This window comes from Halichoerus grypus, chromosome 12 (assembly GCF_964656455.1).
Source record: "Halichoerus grypus chromosome 12, mHalGry1.hap1.1, whole genome shotgun sequence".
NCBI classification, from domain to species: domain Eukaryota; kingdom Metazoa; phylum Chordata; class Mammalia; order Carnivora; family Phocidae; genus Halichoerus; species Halichoerus grypus.
In genome coordinates, this window is record NC_135723.1 from 55,777,712 (window position 1) to 55,801,521 (window position 23,810).

Genomic DNA, 23,810 nt, shown 5'->3' on the forward strand with positions numbered 1-23,810 from the left:
CCGAGGTCGGCTCGCCAGCGCGCGGGGCGGGCACCTCTCGCTTCCCGCGGCTATGGAGCGGCTGACCTTGCCTTCCGGCGGCGCCGCGGCCGTGGGCGAGTACCTGGAGTATCGGAGGTGAGGCTGCGGCTCGGCTGGGCCAGGAGAAGCCAGGCGGGCCGCGTCCCCCTTGCCGGAGGAGTGCGGGGGCAGGGGGGCGGGGGGCGCGGACAGGGGCCCGGCGCCCGCCCCCTGGGGCTCCCGGAATCTGTTCCCAGGCGGCTGGGGGAGGCTGGGGGAGGCTTACTTATCTTGATTTAAGTTTCGTCTTTTTGTAATTAAATATTGTAATGACATGTAGTTCTAATAAGTCTCTTCCGAGGCTGTTTAAGAGGTCTCCCGCTTCGACCCCTTCCAAGACGGATTATTAACTCTTAAATTTGTGTAGAGGTCCAACTGTTTTTTCTAAATGGCCATTGGAGAGTTACATCGTGAGTCCTCGGGCCTTATAAGAAATAGCGGACGTCGTTTGCATGTTAGTTTAGTAGTAGGGTATGTCGTGAACTTCCAAACGTGCTCCCAACCCCGAGGTGCTGGTTTTAGGAGAAAGACAGACTGGGGTAGTTTCGGTGGTTCCGGAGAAACTCCTCTCACGGAAATGGAAACGTAGCTGCCCCTTTGGCTTGAGGACGAGACTCGCTGCCCTGGGCCCTGACAAAGGCTGATGCACCTGCGGAAACGTGTTTTTTTTTTTTTTTTTTCCGGTCTCCCAAGGAAGGTTTTTGGCAGTTGGGAGATTGAGTGAGTAGGAATTCCTGAAGAGGTTGTAGCAGGAGGATGTGGGGTTGAGGGCGCCACGGGTGGCGGGGTCCGGGAGGAGGTGGGGGGGCCGGTTTGGCCGGGGGTGGGGTGGGGGAGAGGATAATGTGTGTATATACACGGGAAGTGAGGCAAATCACTGCTGCCTGGGAAATCCCAGCGGCCTTGAAAACCTGAGCGAGAGGGGTTGCTCGGCTTAAAGGTGGTCGCCCCAAATCACCCAGGGTTGTTAGGGCAAACGGTTTTCCTTAGCTGACCGTCACTCCTTCTGACTGTCTCGGTGGTATAGTTTTGGGGAGCACCTAGAAATGGTTGGTAATTCTGAGCCAGACAAGTAAGAATGAGGAGCTTCATGGGTCAGGCCTCATCCCCGGGTCCGGTGGGTCCAGGTAAGGCCATGAGTCCCGTGCCTAGAACAGTTTCCACCGAGCGCTCACCAGGGCTGGGCCGGCTTCTTTAGGCTCCAGGTCTCCAGGGCTTTTCCCTGGGAGCAAGTTGCTGGGCCTTGGTGTTGATTGATAACTTAGATCTTTAGATGTTTAGATATGTGGATTGTGGGCCTCCAGCTATGGTCTCTTGCCTGGTCCAGAAAATGTTAAGACTGGTGGAAAATTATTTTTGCAAATATAAATAACCTGGAATAGTTCGCTATAAAAGTTAGAGCCTTGCTATTCAAAGTGTAGCAATCATGGACCAGCTGTGTAGGCAACACCTGGGAGCTTGTTAGAAATGCACACTCTCAGGCCCACTCCAGACCTATTAACCTAAATCTGCATCTGAACTAGATCCCTTGGGGATTCTGTAACTACTGTAAAGTTTGAGCTGTGCTGGTTTAGCAGTCAAATATAAATGATCTCTATCTTTAAAGACCTGCATTGATCTTTTTTTTCCCAGTACCTATTGATACGCTACATGGTAGCTATTATAATGTGAAATGATCCAAAACTTTTCTCAGAATAAAATGCCCCCCCCTTTTTTAAACTATTGTGTATCTAAATTATTTAATTAAGGAAGAAGGTTGTGATGGTTTCATAGCTTCTGAATTGGTTTTATTTATCTACCTCAGCTAAAGGCTTGAAAGTATGGAAAAACGTATGGATTGCACAAAAAATTAAGTAGCAGTCTACAAACAACATCTTTTCATGGCTTTTAAGGGGCGATATTTTCAAGGAGAAATTTCTTCAATTTTGAACAAATTCTTTTACTTGTGCTTCCTTTTTCTCCAGGGATGCCAATTCTTAATTTCTCCAGAAATTAAGCAATATTGGTGGCTTAATTTTTCCCATAAAACTTTGAAGTCAAAGTTTTGGAATTAAAGGATGATTACTCAGTATAGATATGGGTTTGAGCTTGTGCAGATCCAAGGGTATTTGTGGGTTTAAACTCCTGGCCAGGGTTGGAGTTCGCATTACCCATGTCTTCTGCACTGATGTTTTTTGTACTGTTGTTTTTTGGGGGGAGTACTGTTTTTAAAGGAGGAAAATATTAGAATTTTTGGCAGTTTAGACTCTAGCTTTTAATGAAAAGAATGAGCATGTTTGCTTCAGAATCAAAGGAGAAACTGAGATTGAATTTGTGGTAATTGTCCAGTGGTAAACCTGGATCAGTAAAGTCAGATGTCATGAGTTCATTGACTTTTATTTAATTTAGAATCCTCTTTTACTTGGGAAAGAAAAGCTTTATTCCTATTGTGTGTAATTTTGCTATTAACATAAGCCTAAAGTAAAAAATCAAATCTGAAGAAACATTTCTTTCGACTATACAAGTATAGTTTAATTTTAGAGTGTAGTATTTTTGACCTGGAAAATAAATATTCAAGGCTTAAGAGAAGTTTTTGTTGTAGAATTGTCGATGAGGACGATGGAGGGAAACTTTTTACTCCTGAAGAATATGAAGAATACAAAAAAAAAGTATTACCTATGCGCTTACAGAACAGATTATTTGTGAGCTGGCGATCACCAACTGGAATGGATTGTAAGCTTGTGGGTCCAGAGACACTGTGTTTTTGTACACATAGGTAAGATATTGCTAAGTTTTCTGGTGATTAGAAAATATAAAACTGTATCAGAGTGTATCTTCCTTCTATAAATAACATTACTTGTGATAATTGTGAAATATTTAAAAGTAGGCTTTTATATAATACCCTAGAAATTGTCCAAAGTGGTTTTATTTTTTTGCTATAATTAAAAATTTCTCTTCTATCCTATTACAACTCTTTATGGGGTCCATCACCCTAAGCATCTCTTCTCTTGCATTTGGTGCCTGCCCCTGCAGCTTTGCCAGGGGTCTACTTCTCCCATGGCTGGATAAGTTAGTAAAGGGTGGGTCATCAGAATGCAAAATTGCTTTAAGAGTTGCTTGAGTTGACCTACACTGAACAGGTTAACAGTCTACAAATAGAAGCATTTCTCCTTAAATTTACTAATCTCCCTTTGTACTTTAAGAAACGTGTTGTGTTGGGCACCTGGGTGGCTCAGTTGGTTAGGCGACTGCCTTCGGCTTGGGTCATGGTCCTGGAGTCCAGGGATCGGGTCCCGCATCGGGCTCCCTGCTCAGTGGGGAGTCTGCTTCTCCCTTTGACCTTCCCCCCTCTCATGTTCTCTCTATCTCATTCTCTCTCTCAAATAAATAAATAAAATCTTAAAAAAAAAAAAAAAAAGAAACGTGTTGTGTTGATACCTTTCTTTAAACAAACAAAAATACAAGCACACAGCTTATTACAAATGGTCCTTTTCCAAGTAAGGCATGTGGAGGGAAGAAGATGCAGGAGCCTCCAGTCACTGATGTGTATTGCCTGTACCTGAGGTTTGCATTTGGCTGTGTTTGTTGTGTTCTACTTTACATTTTACTGCTGTCACAGGTCACAGTTGTAAAGCTCAAAAGGACAAAGCTGCTTCTTGGAAAAATCACTGAACCTATTATGTGTTTTCAGGTAACAACTTTTTAACTTTCTGTTCCAAACAAAGCATGCAAGGAGAACCGCCCTGTTCTCATAGTTTCTGGGGCTCTCTCATGAGAGTCTCTTTGTATGGTTGCTATTTACATACAGACTTGCCATCTGCCAAAGGTTGTTAAGCAGTTGCTAGGATGAGTAATGTTGTATATAGATTGACTTGAAACTTATTTAGCAACCCCAACTAAAAACACTTTGGAGGAATGGAGGATGAGGGTTATGTTGAGATCTTTCAGAGTTCAAGAGGAGTTTGGTAAATTTGTGTTGGTTTTATCATTTATTCTTGTACAAATTTAGTGCCAGTCTCATATATGTATAATTATGTAGCATGGAATTAACTTTCAAAATGAACCCAACCCAACTTCCATGGAAAAGTTCTTCAGTACTGGTCACTCAGTGAGATCTCTGTCTAAACTATTATTTTTTCCCTATTATAAATATTATAATTATTATTAAGGTAAATGAAGAATATATAGAAAAACAGAAAACTCACCACCCAAAACTAGCTGCTATCAGTACATTTTACTATATTCATGTATTTTTTCTTTACAGAGTTCATTTGGTTGTAAATGATGTGTGCGTATAAATATTGAACAAGTTTTTAATGACAGAGTCACAGAAATATGTTTCCACATTGTTATGTGGTAATCACAAATAAGGTTTTTTTTTAGGATTTTATTTATTTATTTGAGAGAGAGAGACAGAGACAGAAATAGCGAGAGAGAGCACAAGCTGGGAGGAGAGGGAGAAGCAGGCTCCCAGGAGGGAGCCTGACAACGCAGGGCTCATCCTAGGACCCTGGGATCATGACCTGAGCCAAAGGCAGACACTCAGCTGACTGAGCCACCCAGGCGCCCCCACAAATAAGATTTTTAATACCTGCTCAATATTCTAGCTAGTCCAGTGGTGTTCATTGTGTGTTCCCCAGAGCTATGAGGGAGTCTCAGCGGTACCTCATGGAAGGGCAGGTTCGAGGAAGGACAGACTCTAATTCTGGCTCTTTCCCTTGCTTTAACCAATTCTGCTTTTATCTGTTTTATATATTATGGTTCTGTAAGAGATTTTATTTGCAGGAGGGGTTTCACTGCTAGAAATTTAAAAAACTGTTGTCTATTGATTTACTGATTCATTCCCTTATTAATATGTTGTGTATGTGTGTGTATTGCTATTGTAAGTACTGTTGCTGATACTGTCTTTATGCACACAACTCTTTTTATACACAAAATTATTTTCTTGAGGTATATTTTTGAAAAATGAACTGGGTTAAAGGATTTTTTTTTTACTATTAAATTTGATGATTTTATTTTTATCTTTATTGAAGTATAGTTGATATATAACCTTAGTTTAAGGTGTGTAACAGTGATTTGACAATTATATAAATTAGGAAACGCTATATGTGAAATTATATAAACCATGGAAGGTATGGATGGATCTTTTTAAGTTTCTTGAAACATTAAATGAGAAAGGTCCTTCTATAACACTCTTTTTTTTTTTTTTAAAGATTTTATTTATTTATTTGACAGAGAGAGACACAGCGAGAGAGGGAACACAAGCAGAGGGAGTGGGAGAGGGAGAAGCAGGCTTCCGGCAGAGCGGGGAGCCCGATGCGGGGCTTGGTCCCAGGACCCTGGGATTATGACCTGAGCTGAAGGCAGACGCTTAACGACTGAGCCACCCAGGCGCCCCCTTCTATAACACTCTTGACAGCATTGTGAATTATGTATAGTTTAAAAAAAATGTTGGTTCTCTTTGCTAAGTGAAAAATGGTATCTCATTGCTATTATAACTTGTACTACCTAGATTAATATTAAGAATAATAAATTTAGTATTATTTTATTGAGTATCACCTTAAGAGCAGGAAGTGAGTGGTCTATTTAAGAAAATTACAGTGTTTTAACAGAGAGCTTTGGCTTTTAAAAATGTTGACAATGGGGCGCCTGGGTGGCTCAGTTGGTTAGGCGACTGCCTTCGGCTCAGGTCATGATCCTGGAGTCCCGGGATCGAGTCCCGCATCCGGCTCCCTGCTCAGCAGGGCGTCTGCTTCTCCCTCTGACCCTCCTCCCTCTCATGCTCTCTGTCTCTCATTCTCTCTCTCGCAAATAAATAAAAAAAATCTTAAAAAAAAAAAAATGTTGACAATGTATTTTGAAGTTAAAAGTTAAAAATTAAATTATATTAAAGTAAATTACATTCATGTATGTTTATTGAACTCATTTCAGTTTTAAATAGCAAACCTATGAAAATAAATTTCAGTAATGTACTTTGATAAAAATAATTTTTTTAAAGAACTTTTTCCACACTCTTAGGTTGTGCTTCCATATTAAAGAATCTTTAGTGGTAAGTATTTAAAGGGAATTATATTTCTTTGTATATTGCTGTGAAAATTCTTCTTAAATAACTAAAAATAAAAATCTAAAAGAGTGAAGGTTTTTTCCGACCAAAGCAATTTGTGACGGAGCGACAGAAAGAGTGTAAGGGAGTTTATTTTCGCCTTACTAACAAGAACAGCAAAATAAAAATAAAAAAGAATACTCTGCGTTTAACAGAATAGAGATTGTAATTTCCAGCAATTCCTGCATTGTTTTTGTTTCTTTTATCTTATTTATTTTTTAGGTATAAACAACATAAAACTGACTTTGAAACGATTCCACAGCAACGCCCCATTAGTCTCCCTTGCCGAGTGAGCGGCTGCGGGTGCACGGCGTACCTTTACGTCCCTCTGAACGGCACCCAGCCCATTCGCTGCAGGTGCAAGCACTTTGCGGATCGGCACAGCGCTGCCCCTGGCTTTCTATGCAATGCCTGTGAGTTACATTGTTATAAACACACCGACAGAATGTTTGTCTTTCTGTATTGGATATTTAATGCGTCTTTGTGCCAGTTTTATTCAGCTGCGTAGTCAATATTAAACAACCCGGAAATGGACAACCACTCTAAAATGTTATTTTAGCGGAAAAACTCTTGAGTTATTTGTATGTTTTGCACTCATAAACCCTAATCTCATGTGACTCAAATAGGTTAAATGATAGTAATAGATTTTAAAGAATACCTAGACGTGATTCGATTTAAATTTTAGTTTATTTTTAAATAGGCTCCATGCCCAACAGGGGGCTTGAACTCACAACCTTGAGATTTACAGTTGTATGCTCTACTAAGTGAGCCAGCCAGGTGACCCAGATTTAAATTTTTGAATGGGAATTTTATCAACTAAATTCTTTGATCTGATAAGTTGAAAAAAGTTTTTATAATTTGCTGGCAGATTATAATGTTATTGCCTAAAACATAGGCTGATAGGAAAAGCAAAAGGAATTGAAATATGTTATAAAACATTTTTAATGACAGTGGCAGGAATAAATGCATTTCACTGGCTAAGTATGGAAGTAGTTGGATAAAACTTATTATGTGCCTTTGTTCCCATACACATTTTTTAAGAAGTGTGAGTATGTAAAATTTTGTTAATGGTGTATTCTGGCCTCCACTTCAATATTGTTTTTTTTTTTTTTTAAAGAATATATAACACTTTTATTAAGATGTAATTCCCATACCAAATAACTCATCCATTTCAGGGGTACAATTTAGTGGTTTTCTAATATACTCATAGAATTATGCAACCATCACAACAGTCAATTTTAGAACATTTTCATCACCCCCAAAAGAAACTCCATATTTATTAGTAGTCATTCCTGATTCCTTCCTCTCCCCAGCCCTAGGCAACCAATAATTACTTCCTGTCTATATGGACTTGCCTATTCTAGACATTTCATATAAATGGAATCATAGAATACGTAGCCTTTTGTAACTGGCTGCTTTCACTTGCATAAAGTCTGTATGAGTCATTTGTGTTGTAACATGTATCAGTACTTCTTTGCTCTTTATTGTTAAACAGTATTTATTCCATTGTGTCCTTTCTCTGTCCTGGGTTGGCTTTCCTATAAGGCTTTTATGGGACCTTAATCCACAGGGAGGCCTCCACATGATCTCTTCACCTGGTCCTGCCACTGGGCTGTCCACACCTGCTTTTAACTCCGTATTTGAGGAGAGGGCCTACATTTCCTGGCTTTCCCGTGTTGGCGCAATTTCTTTTAGCCCTGGTTGGTTTTTCCGATGCTTTTTCCTCGCGCTACATACCTTATCTTACCTTACTCACTTCAGCATCTTACAGAAGAGTGGTGGCTGGGAGGGAGTTTGGGGGCTGGAGGCTAGAGTTTTAGAGGCCAGAGGACAGGCTATAAGGGATCCAGATCCAGGTGATTGTGGCCAAGCTGAGCATTTTTAGGGCAGACACTTTAGTACCTATATTTAAAGACCTTTAACTTCCTTTACATCTTGATTCAGGTTCCAAGTGTTCAGGATTCCATAGTTGCTTCACTTGTGCTTGTGGTCAGCCTGCGTATGCTCATGACACAGTGGTGGAAACTAAGCAAGAAAGACTGGCTCAGGGCAAGCCAGTGGGACAGGATGTTCCTTATGCGGCAATGGGAGGCTTAACGGGTTTCAGCTCACTGGCGGAAGGCTACATGCGGTTAGATGACAGTGGGATTGGTAAGTGACGACCGATGAAACGTGAGCTTGTCGTGGTGTTTTATGTGTGCTGACGATAGCGAAGCCCTATATTTGTTTCACACTTTATATTCTTTAGTTTTTTTTCCAGAAAACATTCTCTCATTGGATTTTTTTTTTTTAAATATTTTATTTATTTATTTATTTGACACAGAGAGAGACACAGCAAGAGAGGGAACACAAACAGGGAGACTAGGAGAGGGAGAAGCAGGCTCCCCGCCGAGCAGGGAGCCCGATGCGGGGCTCAATCCCAGGACCCTGGGATCATGACCTGAGCCGAAGGCAGACGCTTAACGACTGAGCCAACCAGGCGCCCCTGGATTTTTATTTTTTTTTATAAAGGTTTTATTGCCACGATACAATATATGGTCCTTATAGAAAACAAGAAAAAAGATCACTCCTACCCCAATACTTGTACCTAAATCCCAACCCACAACCCTGTTGTTTGTGATAGCTGAATATTTCTTTTATTTGATATGTTGCACTTTACCTGTTTCCCTATTGTATGTAATTTTTTGCTCTGATAGCCATCTCATTTTGGAAACAGGCTTATGTCTGTGTGTGCATATGCCTGTGCACGTGTCTACATGTTATCACGTTTATAAGAGTGTATGCACGCACTGCTTGTACACATGAAAGTTTTAAGTAATATAGGGAAAAGTTCAGTTGGATATATCTTGAACTATTGAAGGTAGCTGGATTCTTTTTTTTTTTTTTTTTTTTGGATTCTTCTGAAGTTGAATAGGATTGGGGAGAAGAATACGGTTCCTATCTACTTTAAATACGTCTGTGTGTATGCATTTTTTGTATTCAATTTTTTTCAGTACAAAAATTACATAAATGAATATTTTCTTGTAAAAGAGTCAAACAATAGAAATGAAGTATTGTAAGGCCCCCTTGAACACATTTCTCTTTACTCCAGATTCTTTCCCAGAGGGTAATTTGCTGTCATCAATTAATCATTTATTTTTCTTTTTAGCTTATATTTTTATAGTTGTTAACTTGGAAAAGATTTGAAGGCCTGTCATATCAGAACATGCAAATCTATTTAATTCTTTTAAACCCCTGCATAATATTCCACGCTGTCAATTTATCAGGTTTTCTAAGCTATACTGTCAGTTTTTCTAAACCTTGTTCATGGCATTTAGATTGTTTCCATTTTTTTCTTTTTTGCCTTTACAACTAGTCCTGCCAAAAACATCCTTGAACTTGCTTCCTTGTATGCTACATAAATCTGACCCTAAGGTAGATACAGAGAAGTAGAATTGTTGGGTTGAAGTGTGTGAAATTTTGTTAATACATGTGTCAAATTGCCTTCCAAAAATGCTGTACTTGTTTATACTTCCTCTAGATTTTTTAGTTTCCCTATTTCTCACATTTATGCTGATCAGTGATACCGTCAAACCCAATTTTTTGTCAGTCTGATATGTGAAAATGTTACTGTTTCAGTCTGATTTTGATTTCCCTGGTTATTAGTGAGATGAGAGGCTTCTGGTATTTATTGGCCGTTTTACTTTCTGTGACTTGTCTGTTATATACTTTGCTCACTTTTATGTTTTTATCTTTTCTCATTTATTTATAGGCGGTCTTATATATTCTGTATACTAATCTTGTCATTTCTTTTTTTTAATATTTTATTTATTTATTTAACAGAGATAGAGAGAGAGCACAAGTAGGCAGAGCGGCAGGCAGAGAGAGAGGGAGAAGCAGGCTCTCCGCTGAGCAGGGAGCCCGATGCGGGGCTCAATCCCAGGACCCTGGGATCATGACCTGAGCCGAAGGCAGACGCTTAACGACTGAGCCACCCAGGCGCCCCTCTTTTGTCATTTCTTTTGCAGATATTTTCTTCCAGTCTGTCCTTATTTTTTATTTTTTATACAGTTTTTAAATTTTGGAGGCAATTTTATAATTACGTTCACATTCATTTCACTTTAATACTTAATTTTTTTGTTTTTATGTTTAGCTTTTTCATGAATTTGGAATACATTTTTGTGAAAGTGTGGGGTATATATAACTTCAGTTTTTGCCCAAATTGATAGCTAATTATCCAAATACCATTCTTTCCCAAATAATTTGAAACTTCACCTTTCTCATATTCTGTCATACTCACTATTTTGTGGCATTGGCCTATTTGTCTATCTTATGCCAATATTACTTATTTTTAATTATTATTTTTCATAGTGTGTTTTGATAAACACAGGTAAATGCCTCCCGTTTGTGTTTTTTTTTTTTTTTTCCCCAAGATTCCCTTGGTGTATCTGTGTATTTCCTCTTCTAGGTAATTTTATGACTAGCTTGTTAAATTTTGTAAATAAATCATTTTTCAATTTTCATGGGTGCATGATTGTATTAAGCTCATGGAACAGTTACAGAAAATCCAGTTTCCAATGGCAAAAAATAATGATAATAATGATGTTGTTGATGACAATTGCAACTTTGACTTCTGCGAGTCTTTCCAGCCTCTTTACATCTATTCTCATTTAGTCCTCACGATAACTGAGTTAGGTGCTATTATTACTCCTATTTTACAGATAAAGAAACTCAGCACAGAGAAGTACAACATTTTGTTCTTTGTTATTCAGCTAGTAAATGGTAGGGTTGGGTTCAAACCAGAAATTGTTCTGGGCTAATTGGTCTGCCTCATTGTTGTCTATTTCTGTGCACCTACCATGCTGTTTTCAATAATAAACTTTATAATAAATTAATATTTATAAGTTCATTGCATTACTTAAGAATTTTCCTTATTCTTACTAATTTTTTCAGAACTTTGGCATTATTTTTTGACAACATTCTATTATTACAAAACATTCTATTTTTACAAGAACATTCTATTATTTAGTTGATATCATGTTGAATGTATAGATTAATGTAGGAAGAATTGATATTTTAAAATGTTGAGTCTCTGCATCTGTCTTCTGTGTAGCTGAGTGGAATTCTGAAGTTATTTTCATGGAAGTCCTCAGTCTATTTCTTAATTTTCTTAATTTTATTTGTGGGTATTTCATTTTTTTATAGCTATCATACGTAGGGTTTTTTCCTTCCTTTATATTTTCTAGCTGATTATTATTTGTTTATAAAAAACCTAATGTTTTATGCTGTTTTTGTTACTAGTCCTTTATTTCTTAATCTTAGAGTTTAAAATAAATGTTTGGTTGATGTTGTAAATCACGGTATTTTTGCCTTTTCCAGTATTTCTGACTCTTACGCTTGACTAATTACCAGGGCTCGTACTTGCAGAACAGTGCTAAGTAATAGTGGGGATAGCTCGCATCTTTGCCTTTTTGTGCCTTCTAGTATTTTATCACTTAGGCATTTTTATAACAAAGAGAGAAAACCTCCCGCTTTTGGCCCCTGAAGGAAGGTGGGGTAAAGGAAGGTGAGAGTGAGGAGAGGAAACAAGATGTCTTTGTCTTGATTTCTGCTGTAGGGGAGCCTGGGGCAGAGGGACATCTGTTCTATCAGCCATGTAGAGTCCTGGACAGAGGTGACAACTTGCTGATTTGGTTCCTTTATGATGCAGAAGGAGTCCATAATGCTCAGCTCCTAGTGGGTGGGTGGTTGGAAGGCAGCTGAGCCGTTAGGCAGTGGACCTGCCATGACTTTTGTCATAGCAAGGGGATCCCGAGCAGAGCTAGAGGTGGGTCCTCTGAGCTCTGGGGGATTCAGTAGAGGAAGTGGCAGGCATCAAGGGGTCCGTACTTGCAGTGAGAACAAGTGTGAGGCCCTACCAAGCTGCGAGACTAAATCACCACTTAGCAGCCTTGAGCGTTTGAGATCAGCAGTGCATGCAGCAACCAGAGGATAGCGCAAGGACCTCAGTGGCCCCGAGCACCTTCTCTTATATTCCATCCAGCCACACCAGAGAGGAGCTGGGGAAGGAGGGGGCAGGAAACTGAAAGAATGAGCAATTGTCCCACACTGTTTAGGTTATAAGGAAGGACTCATTTTAAAAACCAGATAGGATTTAAAAGTTTATTTCCTTCCCTCTATCCGCTCTATGGGAGAGGGATGTAGGGGAGGTGGTGGTTTGTGAAGAAGATAGAGCACTTATAAATTTTCTCCATAGCTTCCTTCCTTTTGGTCTAAAAGTCAATGTATTTAGCAATTGGTCTTTGTAGTTTTGTGGTGTGGGGTTGTGGATATTTCCTCATTTCATTGAGTTTTTCTTTATTTTTCATACTTTGTTTTGAGATGATTTCCCAGTGAGGAACAGAGTAAAAAATACAGTTATTCTGCACTCTTCAACTATAGGTTCTTTGTCACGAATGTCTTGCTTTTGATAATATTTTTGTGACTATATTAAGGTTTTGTACCTCTTTGCCATAGTTACATTCTTGCATAACTTTTTTTTCTGTGAAAAATATCTCTGAGAAATACAAACATACTTTTACCTAATTCCCTTTACTTTATATGGCAGATAAAATCTAAATAAAAATTTCTTTTTTATAGAAAGGTTTTTTCTAATTATTCTGCTGAGGTTCTAATTTATTTTGCATTGAAATAACTTTTTTGTATCCCAACAAATGGAGATTTAATTTTCATTCTTCATATATTTTGTTCTTAGGTGCACCTTCAATTGAATTTTTAGACTCTCCAGTTACAGCCATGGACCACCCATTTCTAAAAGCATTTCAAGCATCATCTAGTTCTTCTCCAGAAACACTGACAGATGGTAATGAAATTAAACTGACAAATATTTTTGGATGTAGTAAATAAGAATGTAGATTGTTCGTTTTCTAGATCTTTTTTTCCTCAGTATTACCACAATTTGGTTATCATTTTATTTTTATATTGGCCTTGGACTGAGAAAAAGCAAGAAGCTTTTTTTTTGAAAATTGCTAAATCTGAGAATTATGAGGTTCTAATAATACAATAATTTGAAGTTTTAAAACCTTACACGTTATTGCTTTGATGTCTGAATAAGAGAGTCCTCTAGTGGCTCTCCCAAAAGCAGGATGTAATCCGGTGATAAGTTTAGGTTAGAAAGGTTTTGCCATTTATAAATTATACATATACATGTAAATTGTACATATGCATTATACATATATATGAATTTTATTCATTTTTAAGCACTAGTATTCTATTTCCTTTATTAAAAGAAGAAAAAAACATTGAAGAAGTAATTTTTATGGTGCATTAGGTATTTAATATTTACAAATATTTTTAAATGAGGATTTTCTTTTTATTAGTATTTTCATGCAACCTTTTCATGTACCCTGACTTTATCTACAAGGGACTTTAGGGCTGCTTACACAAACACCCAACAAAGTAATGTTAAAATATAGATAGGAGAAATCAAAACCAAGAAAAAGGACACAGTTGTGTCAACTTTCAAGGTTGATGTAATTGCTGCTGATGAGGTCTGAGGCAGACATGGTCCTTCAGAACTTTTTTTCAGAAGAAGACAGGCACTCTTGTCTGCCCTGCGGTCCTGAGAAACCGGTTACCCAGGCCTTCTCGGTGTGGGGCGGGGCGGGATAGAGACGGTTCCCCATCCCAAGGCTCAGTGTGTAGATCTTTCAAGATGGTGAAGATGAAGTCCGAGGCTTCTTCCGCCGATTTCTGTCCGGACAGACGTTTGCTCTCTCTGGTCACCGTCCTGGCGCTGGGCTATTTCTTGTGGGTTGTCTTCTGGCCTCAGAGTATCCCTTATCAGAGCCTGGGGCCCCTGGGCCTCTTCACTCAGGACTTGGTGGACCATATCACACCCTCCTACACAGTGGCCACTGGCTTGCCTGGCTGATTCACGTGGGAGAGTCCTTGTAACCATGGTTTTGTGTAAGTCTAAAGGCATCATGGATGGTCAGGCTCAACTACTGTGGTTCCTACAAGCTTTTTTCTTTAGGATAGTATCTCTCTCCATCTTGATTGCTTATAGACCAAAACACCAAAGACGCACTTACAGAAGATATCCAAAAGCTTTCTGTATGTTTTTGACATTCAACTTCACTGTTTTGGGGGCGGGGAAGGGGGCTGCTGGGGGCTGCTGAGTTTACTTGATCTTTCTAATTGAAAGTGAAGACCCTCTAGTTATTCATTATTTTTTCATACGCCCTGGTTGAGCTTGACTAGATAATAGGGAAGGATTTAAGCTTCCCAATTCTGCAGACTCACCTGTTTGGCCGAGGGCTTCCAGCTACCTTCCTTTTTCTTTTTAGGATTTTATTTATTTGACAGAGACACAGCGAGAGAGGGAACACAAGCAGGGGGAGTGGGAGAGGGAGAAGCAGGCTTCCCGTGGAGCAGGGAGCCTGATGCAGGGCTCAATCCCAGGACCCAGTGATCATGACCTGAGCCAAAGGCAGACACTTAATGACTGAGCTACCCAGGCACCCCTTCCACCTACCTTCTTGAGGTAGTGTTGGTGCTCTTTCTATCATCTGGATTAAACCGTGTACTAAAACTGCTTGTTGGTGTAACTTTGCTCCCACCGTCTGACTAAAATGCCATACCCTTACCACCCCATCTTAGCTCTCCTTTCCCCAAATTTTTTCCACCTTTCTGAACCAAGACGGAATGACACTCCCAGGACACATCAATTCCACACACATTAGGCACCTGTGAGGCAGGATCTTATCCTCTCAGACTTCCATTTCTCAAACACCAAGAAAGATAAGGAAGATAAGCAAGTGCCTGGAATGGGCCAGGCTAAGCAGTAACCTAGAGGCACAGAGGACATGCTGAGTACCAAGAGGAGAGGATCGGGAATGCCTTCCCTGATCGTGCCAGCCAGAAAGCCATCCTGCCCTCCAAGCGGCCCCGAGGACACAGCACTCCATGGTGTGCAGGGGTCTGATGGCCACTGTTAGATGGCTCCTTCCGGTCAGGATCACATCTTAGACAGCTTGATTTTTTTTTCAGCACTGTCCCTTTGCCTTGTACACAGGTGTTCTATCAGTGTTTTCTGAACCATGGACAGAAACTCTGAATTAACTTTCCACTGTTCAGTATCATTCCACTTGTTCTATGAAAACTGCAGAACCCACTCAGTGTATTCTCTTCTCAAAGAAAAGTACAGGGCCACCCTTGACTGGTGGTGCCCCCTTTCTGTGGGTCCCCTGGAGGAAACCTGTATCTTTTTGACACTTGCCAATTCTTAGTCACTTTCTCCAGACTCTGTATCCTCTCCCTCCAGCTCCAGCTTACTCAAACACAGACATTCCTGAGCTAGAGATTCTAACTGGAAGCTACTTACTACCTGTCCCATTCACCTGGTTAGACCTTTTTACTGCTGACTGATCAGGGCAGGAGGGTCACTGACTCTGTCCCCTGACCTTGGCAGAATGACTCTCTCACCTAGGAACCATTAGGGTTCCTTTGGAAGATCACGTGCCTGTTCTCTAGGAACTAGACCTATATTTCCCTTCTATGATGCAGTAGGGCATGTTCTCTGTTTTAAGCAAACATCTATGAGCGATAACTCCTCCCCCCAGAAAGAGGCCCTAAGTAAAAGTACAACCCTGAAAGATTATGGACTATGAATTCTTTCTGGTGGAGATCACTTTCTACAACTAAATCTCAGTTTTTCCTGTTTCTCTTGTGATGAAGGGGTTGCCTTTTAGTAAGGGAAAAGATTTTTAGTCATAGAGTTAAACATCATGGAAATCCAACCCAAATTTTTTAAAAGCATGGTCCTCTCGAAGAGAAATAGCAATGACAGTAATATTAACAGTGACTGTAACAATATGGCAGATTATTGAATGAAATGAATTAACTTGAATAAATGCTGTGATTTTCTATTTAAAGTCTTCTCTATTTAAAAAAAAACCTTTTTTTCAGCAAATGCAGCATGTGGTTGCTTATTTCTGATAGTCACTTTGATAAAAATGGTAAAATACCACTTTACCAGATAAATGGTAATATACCATTAAAATGCAACTCAACGAAGGTGATTCTATAAGCAGCTTAGCTCAAATGATCCAACATGATTCAGGGAAAAGACCCAGAGTTTTGAGATGAATAGATAGCACATATTCTAAGCATTTTTTCGTATTTTTCTCAACAAGGCTTTTGTTAGATAGTTGACAGAGTGTGGTTATACTTTGTGGTGATTGTCTGGAGTGATATGATTTTTGTGTTGCTGGTTGAGGGTGAATTTATATGCTTTAAAAACCAGAACATGTGTTCAAGTTGATACTCTGTTTTGGCTATGAAGGGACCCAACCAACACATTCACCTGAAATGAAGGTGAACTTTTCTATGGAACTGGGCTCTTAGTGCACCTACAAAGAAAACTTGATTTTCTTTCCTGAAGCAATTTTAAATTGCTTTCACAACTTAAACTAGTGCTTGTTTTAGTTTTAAAAAAGTGAATACCATGGAAAATGACTAAAGTTAGTTTTGAAAGATTTCAAAGCAGGTAGTATCTTGGTTGCTTATACAAACTGCCATAGTCCAGTCAGGTGCTCTAAGAAAATACCATAGACTGAGTAGCTTATACACAACTGAAATTTATTTCTCACAGTTCCTATAAATAAATAGGAAGGAAGTAAATAAAGAGGCTGGAAGTCCGAGATCAGGGCGCCACCATGGTTGTATTCTGGTGAAGGCCCTCTTCCTGATCCACAGCTGGCCCCTTCTCATTATGTCCTCATATAGTGGAAGAGTTGAGGGATCTCTGTGGCGTCCCTTTTATAAGAGCACTAGTCCCATTCATGAGGACTCCACCCTTATAACTTAAGCACCTCCCAAAGACCTCACCTCCTAACACCATCACATTGGGCATTGGGATTTCAACATATGAATTTGACGGGAACACATTCAGACCATGGCACAAATCTTCTGTAATTACTTTTGTGCATTATCTGTTATGGTATTATGTGAATTTCTAGTTTTGTTATAAAATTTAAAATATAGTTGAACAAAGCTAAGTGGGCTCTTGTGTGAAATAGCTATATGTTGTTATTTAATATGCACCAGTTGCACATTAGGAGAATGTTTGCCAATAAAAGTTACTTTGTCTTGCAATGCTCTGCTTTCTAAAGAATTAGGTAGGGGCGCCTGGGTGGCTCAGCTGGTTAAGCGTCCGACTCTTGATTTTGGCTCAGGTCATGATCTCAGGGTCTTGGGATCAAGGCCCATGTCAGGCTCCGGGCTCAGAGGAGAGTCTGCTTGAGATTCTCTCTCTCCCTGTCCTTTTTCCCCTCCCCCCCAAGGGAATTAGGTAGTAGGATCAATTACCATTTAGACCATTCTGGTTTGAAAAATAAATCACTGGTAAGAGGAAAGTTATCTTTCTGTTTTTTTTTTTTCAATTTGAGCAGAATTTGTAATTCCATAAATATATTACTTAGAATTTTTTTTTTTCCTTATTAGTAGGTACAAGCAGTCAAGTTTCTTCCTTAAAGAGACCCGAAGAGGATGATATGGCTTTCTTTGAAAGACGATACCAAGAAAGGGTAAGTCTATGGTGAAATCTGCTTATATTAAGCATTTAACTTGTGACAAAGACACAGTAGAATTACATATTTATTGTGGATCATCATTAAAAATAATTTATAAGGGTACCTCAGTCGTTAAGCATCTGCCTTCGGCTCAGGTCATGATCCCAGGGTCCTGGGGTCGAGCCCCGCATAGGGTTCCTTGCTCTGCGGGAAGCCTGCTTCTCCCTCTCCCACTCCCCCTGCTTGTGTTCCCTCTCTCGCTGTCTCTCTCTCTGTCAAATAAATAAATAAAATCTTTAAAAAAAATAATTTATAAAGTCTTTACTTGTAGCTGGTGTTAGGCCTTGAGACTTACAATGATTCAGAGAAATAGGATGAATGAATAACATGATATATAATAATTTATGAAGATCATAAGGATTGACTAAATATATAGATAAAATTATCAACAATAAACATCAGCTATCAGCAGATTTGTCAATTATATGTATGTTGAATTCTTTTTTTTTTAAGATTTATTTATTTATTTTAGAGAGAGAGCGTGCATGCACAAATGGGGGGAGGGGCAGAGGGACAGGGAGAGAATCAGAGGCCCCGCTGAGTGAGGGGTCTGACGTGGGGCTAGATCTCACACCTTGAGATCATGACCACAGCTGAAATCAACTCTTGTTGGACACTCAATTGACTGAGCCACCCAGGTGCCCCTGTATCTTGAATTCTTAATATGTAGTATTTCTTCTTCTCAGTGCATTCAAGGTATATCTAGACGCAAGTTAAATTACCCATTAGCCTTTAAGAAACTGAACACTAAATATAAATGTATTTAAGCAATTCCCAGGGTTCAACAACTGTAGTATTGATGTGTTCCCAGCTTTCACTAGTGATAATTTGCATCATTCTCTACCACACTATGAACTCCTTAGGGATAAACAGTATTTTATTCTTTTTTATATTTTCCCCAGAACAACTACAGTGCCTTGTACGTAATAAGTTTTCAATAAATATTTATGGAGAATTGAAAAAGGAAACACATATTAATTGATACTCACTTTCATACATGTCATATGGTTAGACATTTGATGTGTTTCATGGCAGTGTTCATATTTGAGAGTTTTGTTTTTGTTTGTTGCCAGATGAAAGTATGTTGGTTTGATGAGGTATGGGGGATGGTATCCAGCCATATGGTACGTTCCTCAAAGTGCTTTCCTTACGATTATTTTATAGTTGCTCTGTGGGTGTTTATTATCTCTCCAACTGGGTAATAAGTGCCATGAAAGTAAAGACACTCTTGTCACTTTTTGTTGTAACTTGTTGAGTAGCCGAAGGTGTGGAGAAAGGAGACCATTAAATAAATTCACCTTCCAAGAGGAGGAGAAGGGAGTGAGGGACAGAGAGAGCAGCTTGGTTTCCCTGATGAGGAATTTTGAAGTAGAGGGGGAGAGTCCTGGATATGATTTAAGGCAGAGCTAGAAATAGAACTTTTTGCAGTGATGAAAATGTTCTGTACCTGTGTTGCAGATATTCATCATGTGTGGCTGGATAAATCTAAATTTAAATAAATTAAAACTTAAAATTATTTTCCTCAGTCACACCAGCCACATTTCAGGTGCTCAGTAGGCCACATGTGGCTAGTGGCTACCGTACTGGAGAGCTCTCATCTAAGAGAAAGAGGAGATAGTAGGATCTCAGGGAGGGAGATGAAATGGCCAGGGTGAGGAAAGAGAATGCTCTTTTTATAGCATCATTAAGGCTAGACTTTTAATCACATCAGTCTCCATTCTTGGAATACACGAGTTCACAGCTGAATTAGTTTCTCCTTCTTAGGCTTATGAGGGACAGGGTTCTAGAACTCCTTCCTTCCCTCCTCCAGAAGCCTGGGTCGTGCTGACTGCCTTGAAAACATGCCAGTGGTATTTGCTTGTGGGAAGATAATGGGGGGAGGGATTGTTTTAGAGGATATACCTGGCCAATCCAGACTGCTTATTATAAATAAGCAGTTTACAAGTTTACAAGATATCGTTTATAACTCTCCAGCCTGTGTGATTTATGGGTTTATGAGACACAGCTTATAAACTTTCCAGCCTGTGTGATTAATGGCATACAAAAACTAAGAAGCTCAAACCTAAACAACTTCCTCTAAGCTGACATGTACTATATGTGTTGTTAGTACTTGAATTTTACTCCAGAAAAAACAAGATATGCACCGTTGAGGGAAAAGGGATGATTAGGAACCTGAATCTGATGATGGGTCACGGCCCCTTTAGAAAGCAGTGCGATGTCTGTATCTCGTTTTGCTTGCATCCTGGTACAATGGTAACATTTAGTGTGGGGAAAAATCTACCATAAGTGTGAGTTGGCTTTGATGATTGAAGCCTTTGTGGTAACATAGTTTACTAATTACTTTTAGGTATTATTAAAGAGTTGCTTCATTGCTTCTTTTATATATTAGGTCAAGTTATTTTCTTCCATTGTGAATGACCCTTGTTCTCTTATCTCTAAGAAAGAACAATTTTATTAAGGAAACAATTATCAAATGTGAAGTAGGTGCAAGGTGCTATTGCTGTTAGTGCCAGGAAATTGAAAAAGAAACAAAGGAGCAGGAGGAGGTATCTTTGCTCTTCAGACACTAGATTAGATGCATGTATTGCTAAGTACTATTTCAAGTGAGGAAGCCCTGCTTTAGCTTTGTTTGGTGGTTTAGCATCTTGTCTCTCTCTCTCTCTCTCTTTTTTTTTTAGATTTTATTTATTTATTTGACAGAGAGAGGAAACACAAGCACTGGGGAGTGTGAGAGGGAGAAGTAGGCTTCCCACTGAGCAGGGACCCCGATGCGGGGCTCGATCCCAGGATCCTGGGATCATGACCTGAGCCGAAGGCAGACGCTTAACGACTGAGCCACCCAGGTGCCCCTAGCATCTTGTCCCTTTTTTGATGTTACTATAAATCTAACACTTGGACCTAAATGAGAGAGGAAAAGGGACTAGCATTTGTTGATTGCTTATTAAGTACCTGGATTATATATATGATCTCATTTATACTTTTAGAACAACCCTGAGAAGTACCTATTACTGTGGCCTTTTTTTTTTTTTTTTTTTCCAAATGAGAAAACTGTTGGTGAGTCCAAAGCCTATAATCTTTGCCTTAGTAGAGGGTATTCCTTTGGAGGTCCTTCAGATGACCTGTTGACTAATATAGTATAAAAGAGTGATATGAATGTAGGGTTTTTGAATGAGGGTCCCAACCAACTCAGAGAGGAGAGAGAGGGGGAAAAATGAGGATGAGACAGAGGTGAGATATATACATTTTATTATTGGGAAGTTATTACTTACAATTTGAGGAGATTGGATAGACTGGTTTTACTAGGTCCCCTCTGGTTTCTTGATATTATTCCTATCACCTTAGAAGGTAGGAGGCCCTCCACCTACCATGCCCCATACTTTCTGTCCCTTTCTCTTACAGGGATAAGGCAGTGGGTGCTGCCTCTGGGGATTGTAAGAGGCAAGTGGGCTTTGTGTTCTCTGGGGTCTTTTTTCCCATAGAAAGGATTTCAATGTTTCTAAAGGTTAGAAGGCCACTACTTAGGGTATGCAAGCTGCTTCTCTGCTTCAGTTACACTGGAGGGCAACCTTCAGGGAAGTAACTGTGGAAGTGTAACAACCAGAATTACAGGAAACTATCCTTAAAGCAGTCCATGTTCCAGAGATTATCCAGCTGCATTAGGTGTGTTCTTTAGGGAATGTGTATAGACTGGATGTAAGGTTAGATATTTAGGCTTTCATAAAACAATTTTTTTAGTGGCATTTAAGTTAACTTATTAATTTTCTCCAAAACAATATTCCCTATATGTTATTTTTATTAAAATGCTTCTGCAAAGTTGAAATCATACCATATTTTAAAAATGCGATTAGGTCCCTTCGACTATTAGATTTTGCTTTAGAATTTAGCAGCTTAATCACTGCTAAATAAGTGTATGAAATGGCTGTGATGAATGAGACATGAATCAAATAAGGTGTGTACAACCTTTTTTCCTTTAGAATGTTTTACAAATTATTTTATCAACAAATATTTTAACTTTACAGGTAAAAATGGAAAAGGTTGCTAAGCAGAAAGGAAAAGCATCATTGCCATCAAGTACAAAACCTTCATGAAGACTATTGGGAAAATTAAAACCGTCATCCAAATAGGTCTTATTTGTGTTTATTTAAATGTAATAATGCAGTTTATTTTCTCTCAAATTATTTCCTTCTTTTACTATGTATAAATGTCATTTTGGTTTTTTCCTTAATTTATTTAAACAAGTGAAAATACTTTGTTACTTTTGTCAAAATTCATGATTTAATATTTTGTATATACTTTTTATCTCTCCTAACAAATGAGGTTATTTTCATATTAGTCAAAACCTGAAAATACAGTAACTGTTTTTAGTCTGTCATAATTTAACTTTTTGAGGGTATTTAAAAAATTAAGTATGTTATTTTGGGTTTTGAACAAATATATAAGGAGCATTGTTTAAAAATAGTAAGTTAAAATCCCTATTTTTTATTTTTTAAATGTTGTAATCTTGATTTACGTTTTTAAATAAAAAACTGTATTTAAAAATTATATAATCATTTTCTAGTGGTGTCTACTGCTTTTTAAGTTGTTTTGTTGATTATGCATTGTATGTAACTGTATTGAACTTTTTGTGTGCCACCTCAAATCCTCTTTGGCCCACCTCTTACTCCAGGACTGCTGTGAAACACTTCCAGGCAGGCTTCTTCTTCTTTTGTTTTTGTTTTTTTTTTTGCAGTTTTATACCTTTATTTGACAATCAGTGATTAGTTCTCATCCACATTAACTGTCTAGATTTTTGAAAGTGGTGACAAGTACGTAGGTAACCAGTGTGTAGAGCTTGTTTGGTGAATCTTGATCCTCGTTAGGTTTTCTGGACAACCGCACACAGATACGGTATGGAACATTCCTTATTCCTTTGGCCCAGACAGCTTTGTTGAGCCTGGTGTCAATGCGCACATCTGGAGTTCCCATCTCCTTCATGGCAAATTTCCAGATCTGTTTGAGTGCCCGAGGGGCACGCTTCTTGAAACCCACTCCATGGATGCGCTTGTGAATGTTGATGGTGTATTCTCTGGTCACTACCTCGTTGATGGCAGAACGGCCCTTCTTATTGCCACCCTTGTTTGCGGGAGCCATTCTGCCGGGCCCTGGTTGGAAAGGAAGAGCGCGAGGTATTGTGGGAGAGGGAAAGCCCCAGGCAGGCTTCTGACAGCTTCTCATGGAAGCCATTTGATGGCATTTCATCTTGAGAACATTATATGATTCCCTTGCTTTTTTTTCTCCAGGGATCCTCTGACAGTGTGGCTTGGGATGCCTACTGCAGCCCTTCTGCATCACAGATGTATGAAAGATATGGGGGAGTTAATGACCTTGGGACCACCCTTGACTTAGGGTAAATGCTCTCTCTCCCATCTGCTAGGAGGAGAATTCTGAGATGTCTTTCATAAGTTTCCTCAGAAAATCCCGTGGGATTGAGTACCAGTCACCCATAGAAGTGGCCAACTTTGTAATACTTTCTTACCACTTAGCTTTCGCTAATTTCTCCCTTTCTCATCCCTCAGGTTCTCTCAGATTACTTCTCAAATAAATACCTGTATGTGAGTATTTGTCTTAGGCTTTGCTTTTGGGTGGTGGGTAAACCCAGGCCAAGATGGGTACCAGGAATGGCCTTAGGAAGCAAACCCTCTGGATGCGATTCTGTGACTGGATCATTCACTGGACAGATGACAATAAAGACCATAGCTAGTGGTAAATGGCATAGTGATAACTCCTGTCATGTGGATGGGTCACGGTTACTGTACTGGATTTGGGTAGAGTGCGGGTGGAAGGTGAAGTATTAGGTTATATAGTAGCTGTGGCATTACGGTGGAATGGGACTAATGGAAATTATAAAGATGAAAGTGTTGGTTAGTTATTGTTAACTGCTTTAACAACCTTGAAAAAAGAAAATGACATAGGTTCCTGTTAGCTATTTAAGTCAAGCCATGCTGTGAAAGCCAGAATACCTCTATAGCACCTTTTAAGGAAAATTTCATCGTCAATGCTGGCAATATGTGCTGACA

General features: G+C 39.2%; 1 protein-coding gene and 1 pseudogene across 2 annotated transcripts; one reads left to right on the top strand and one right to left on the bottom strand.

Annotated features, from left to right (window-relative positions):
• FAM221A (family with sequence similarity 221 member A) lies at nt 1–22,270 on the top strand. 2 transcript variants are annotated; one of them, XM_078059371.1, is made up of 7 exons: nt 1–117; nt 2,642–2,815; nt 6,365–6,555; nt 8,087–8,293; nt 12,876–12,983; nt 17,630–17,709; nt 21,774–22,270. In XM_078059371.1, exons 1-7 carry the CDS (start codon nt 53–55, stop codon nt 21,840–21,842), a joined length of 894 nt encoding a protein of 297 aa, XP_077915497.1. In that variant the 5' UTR covers nt 1–52; the 3' UTR covers nt 21,843–22,270. The 2 variants fall into 2 exon arrangements, with proteins under 2 accessions (XP_077915497.1, XP_077915496.1); XM_078059370.1 differs by having other exon boundaries at nt 17,627–17,709; nt 21,774–22,264.
• A 226-nt stretch (nt 22,271–22,496) lies between these two features.
• On the bottom strand, nt 22,497–22,953 carry LOC118548577 (large ribosomal subunit protein eL31 pseudogene; annotated as a pseudogene).
• Nucleotides 22,954–23,810: the final 857 nt, after the last annotated feature.

Coding starts and splice junctions, on each gene's coding strand:
- FAM221A (XM_078059370.1), top strand. CDS start 53: ATGGAGCGGCTGACCTTGCCTTCCGGCGGCGCCGCGGCCGTGGGCGAG. Junction 6,556..8,086: donor TGGCTTTCTATGCAATGCCT/GTGAGTTACATT, acceptor ATCTTGATTCAG/GTTCCAAGTGTTCAGGATTC. Junction 8,294..12,875: donor GTTAGATGACAGTGGGATTG/GTAAGTGACGAC, acceptor TTTTGTTCTTAG/GTGCACCTTCAATTGAATTT.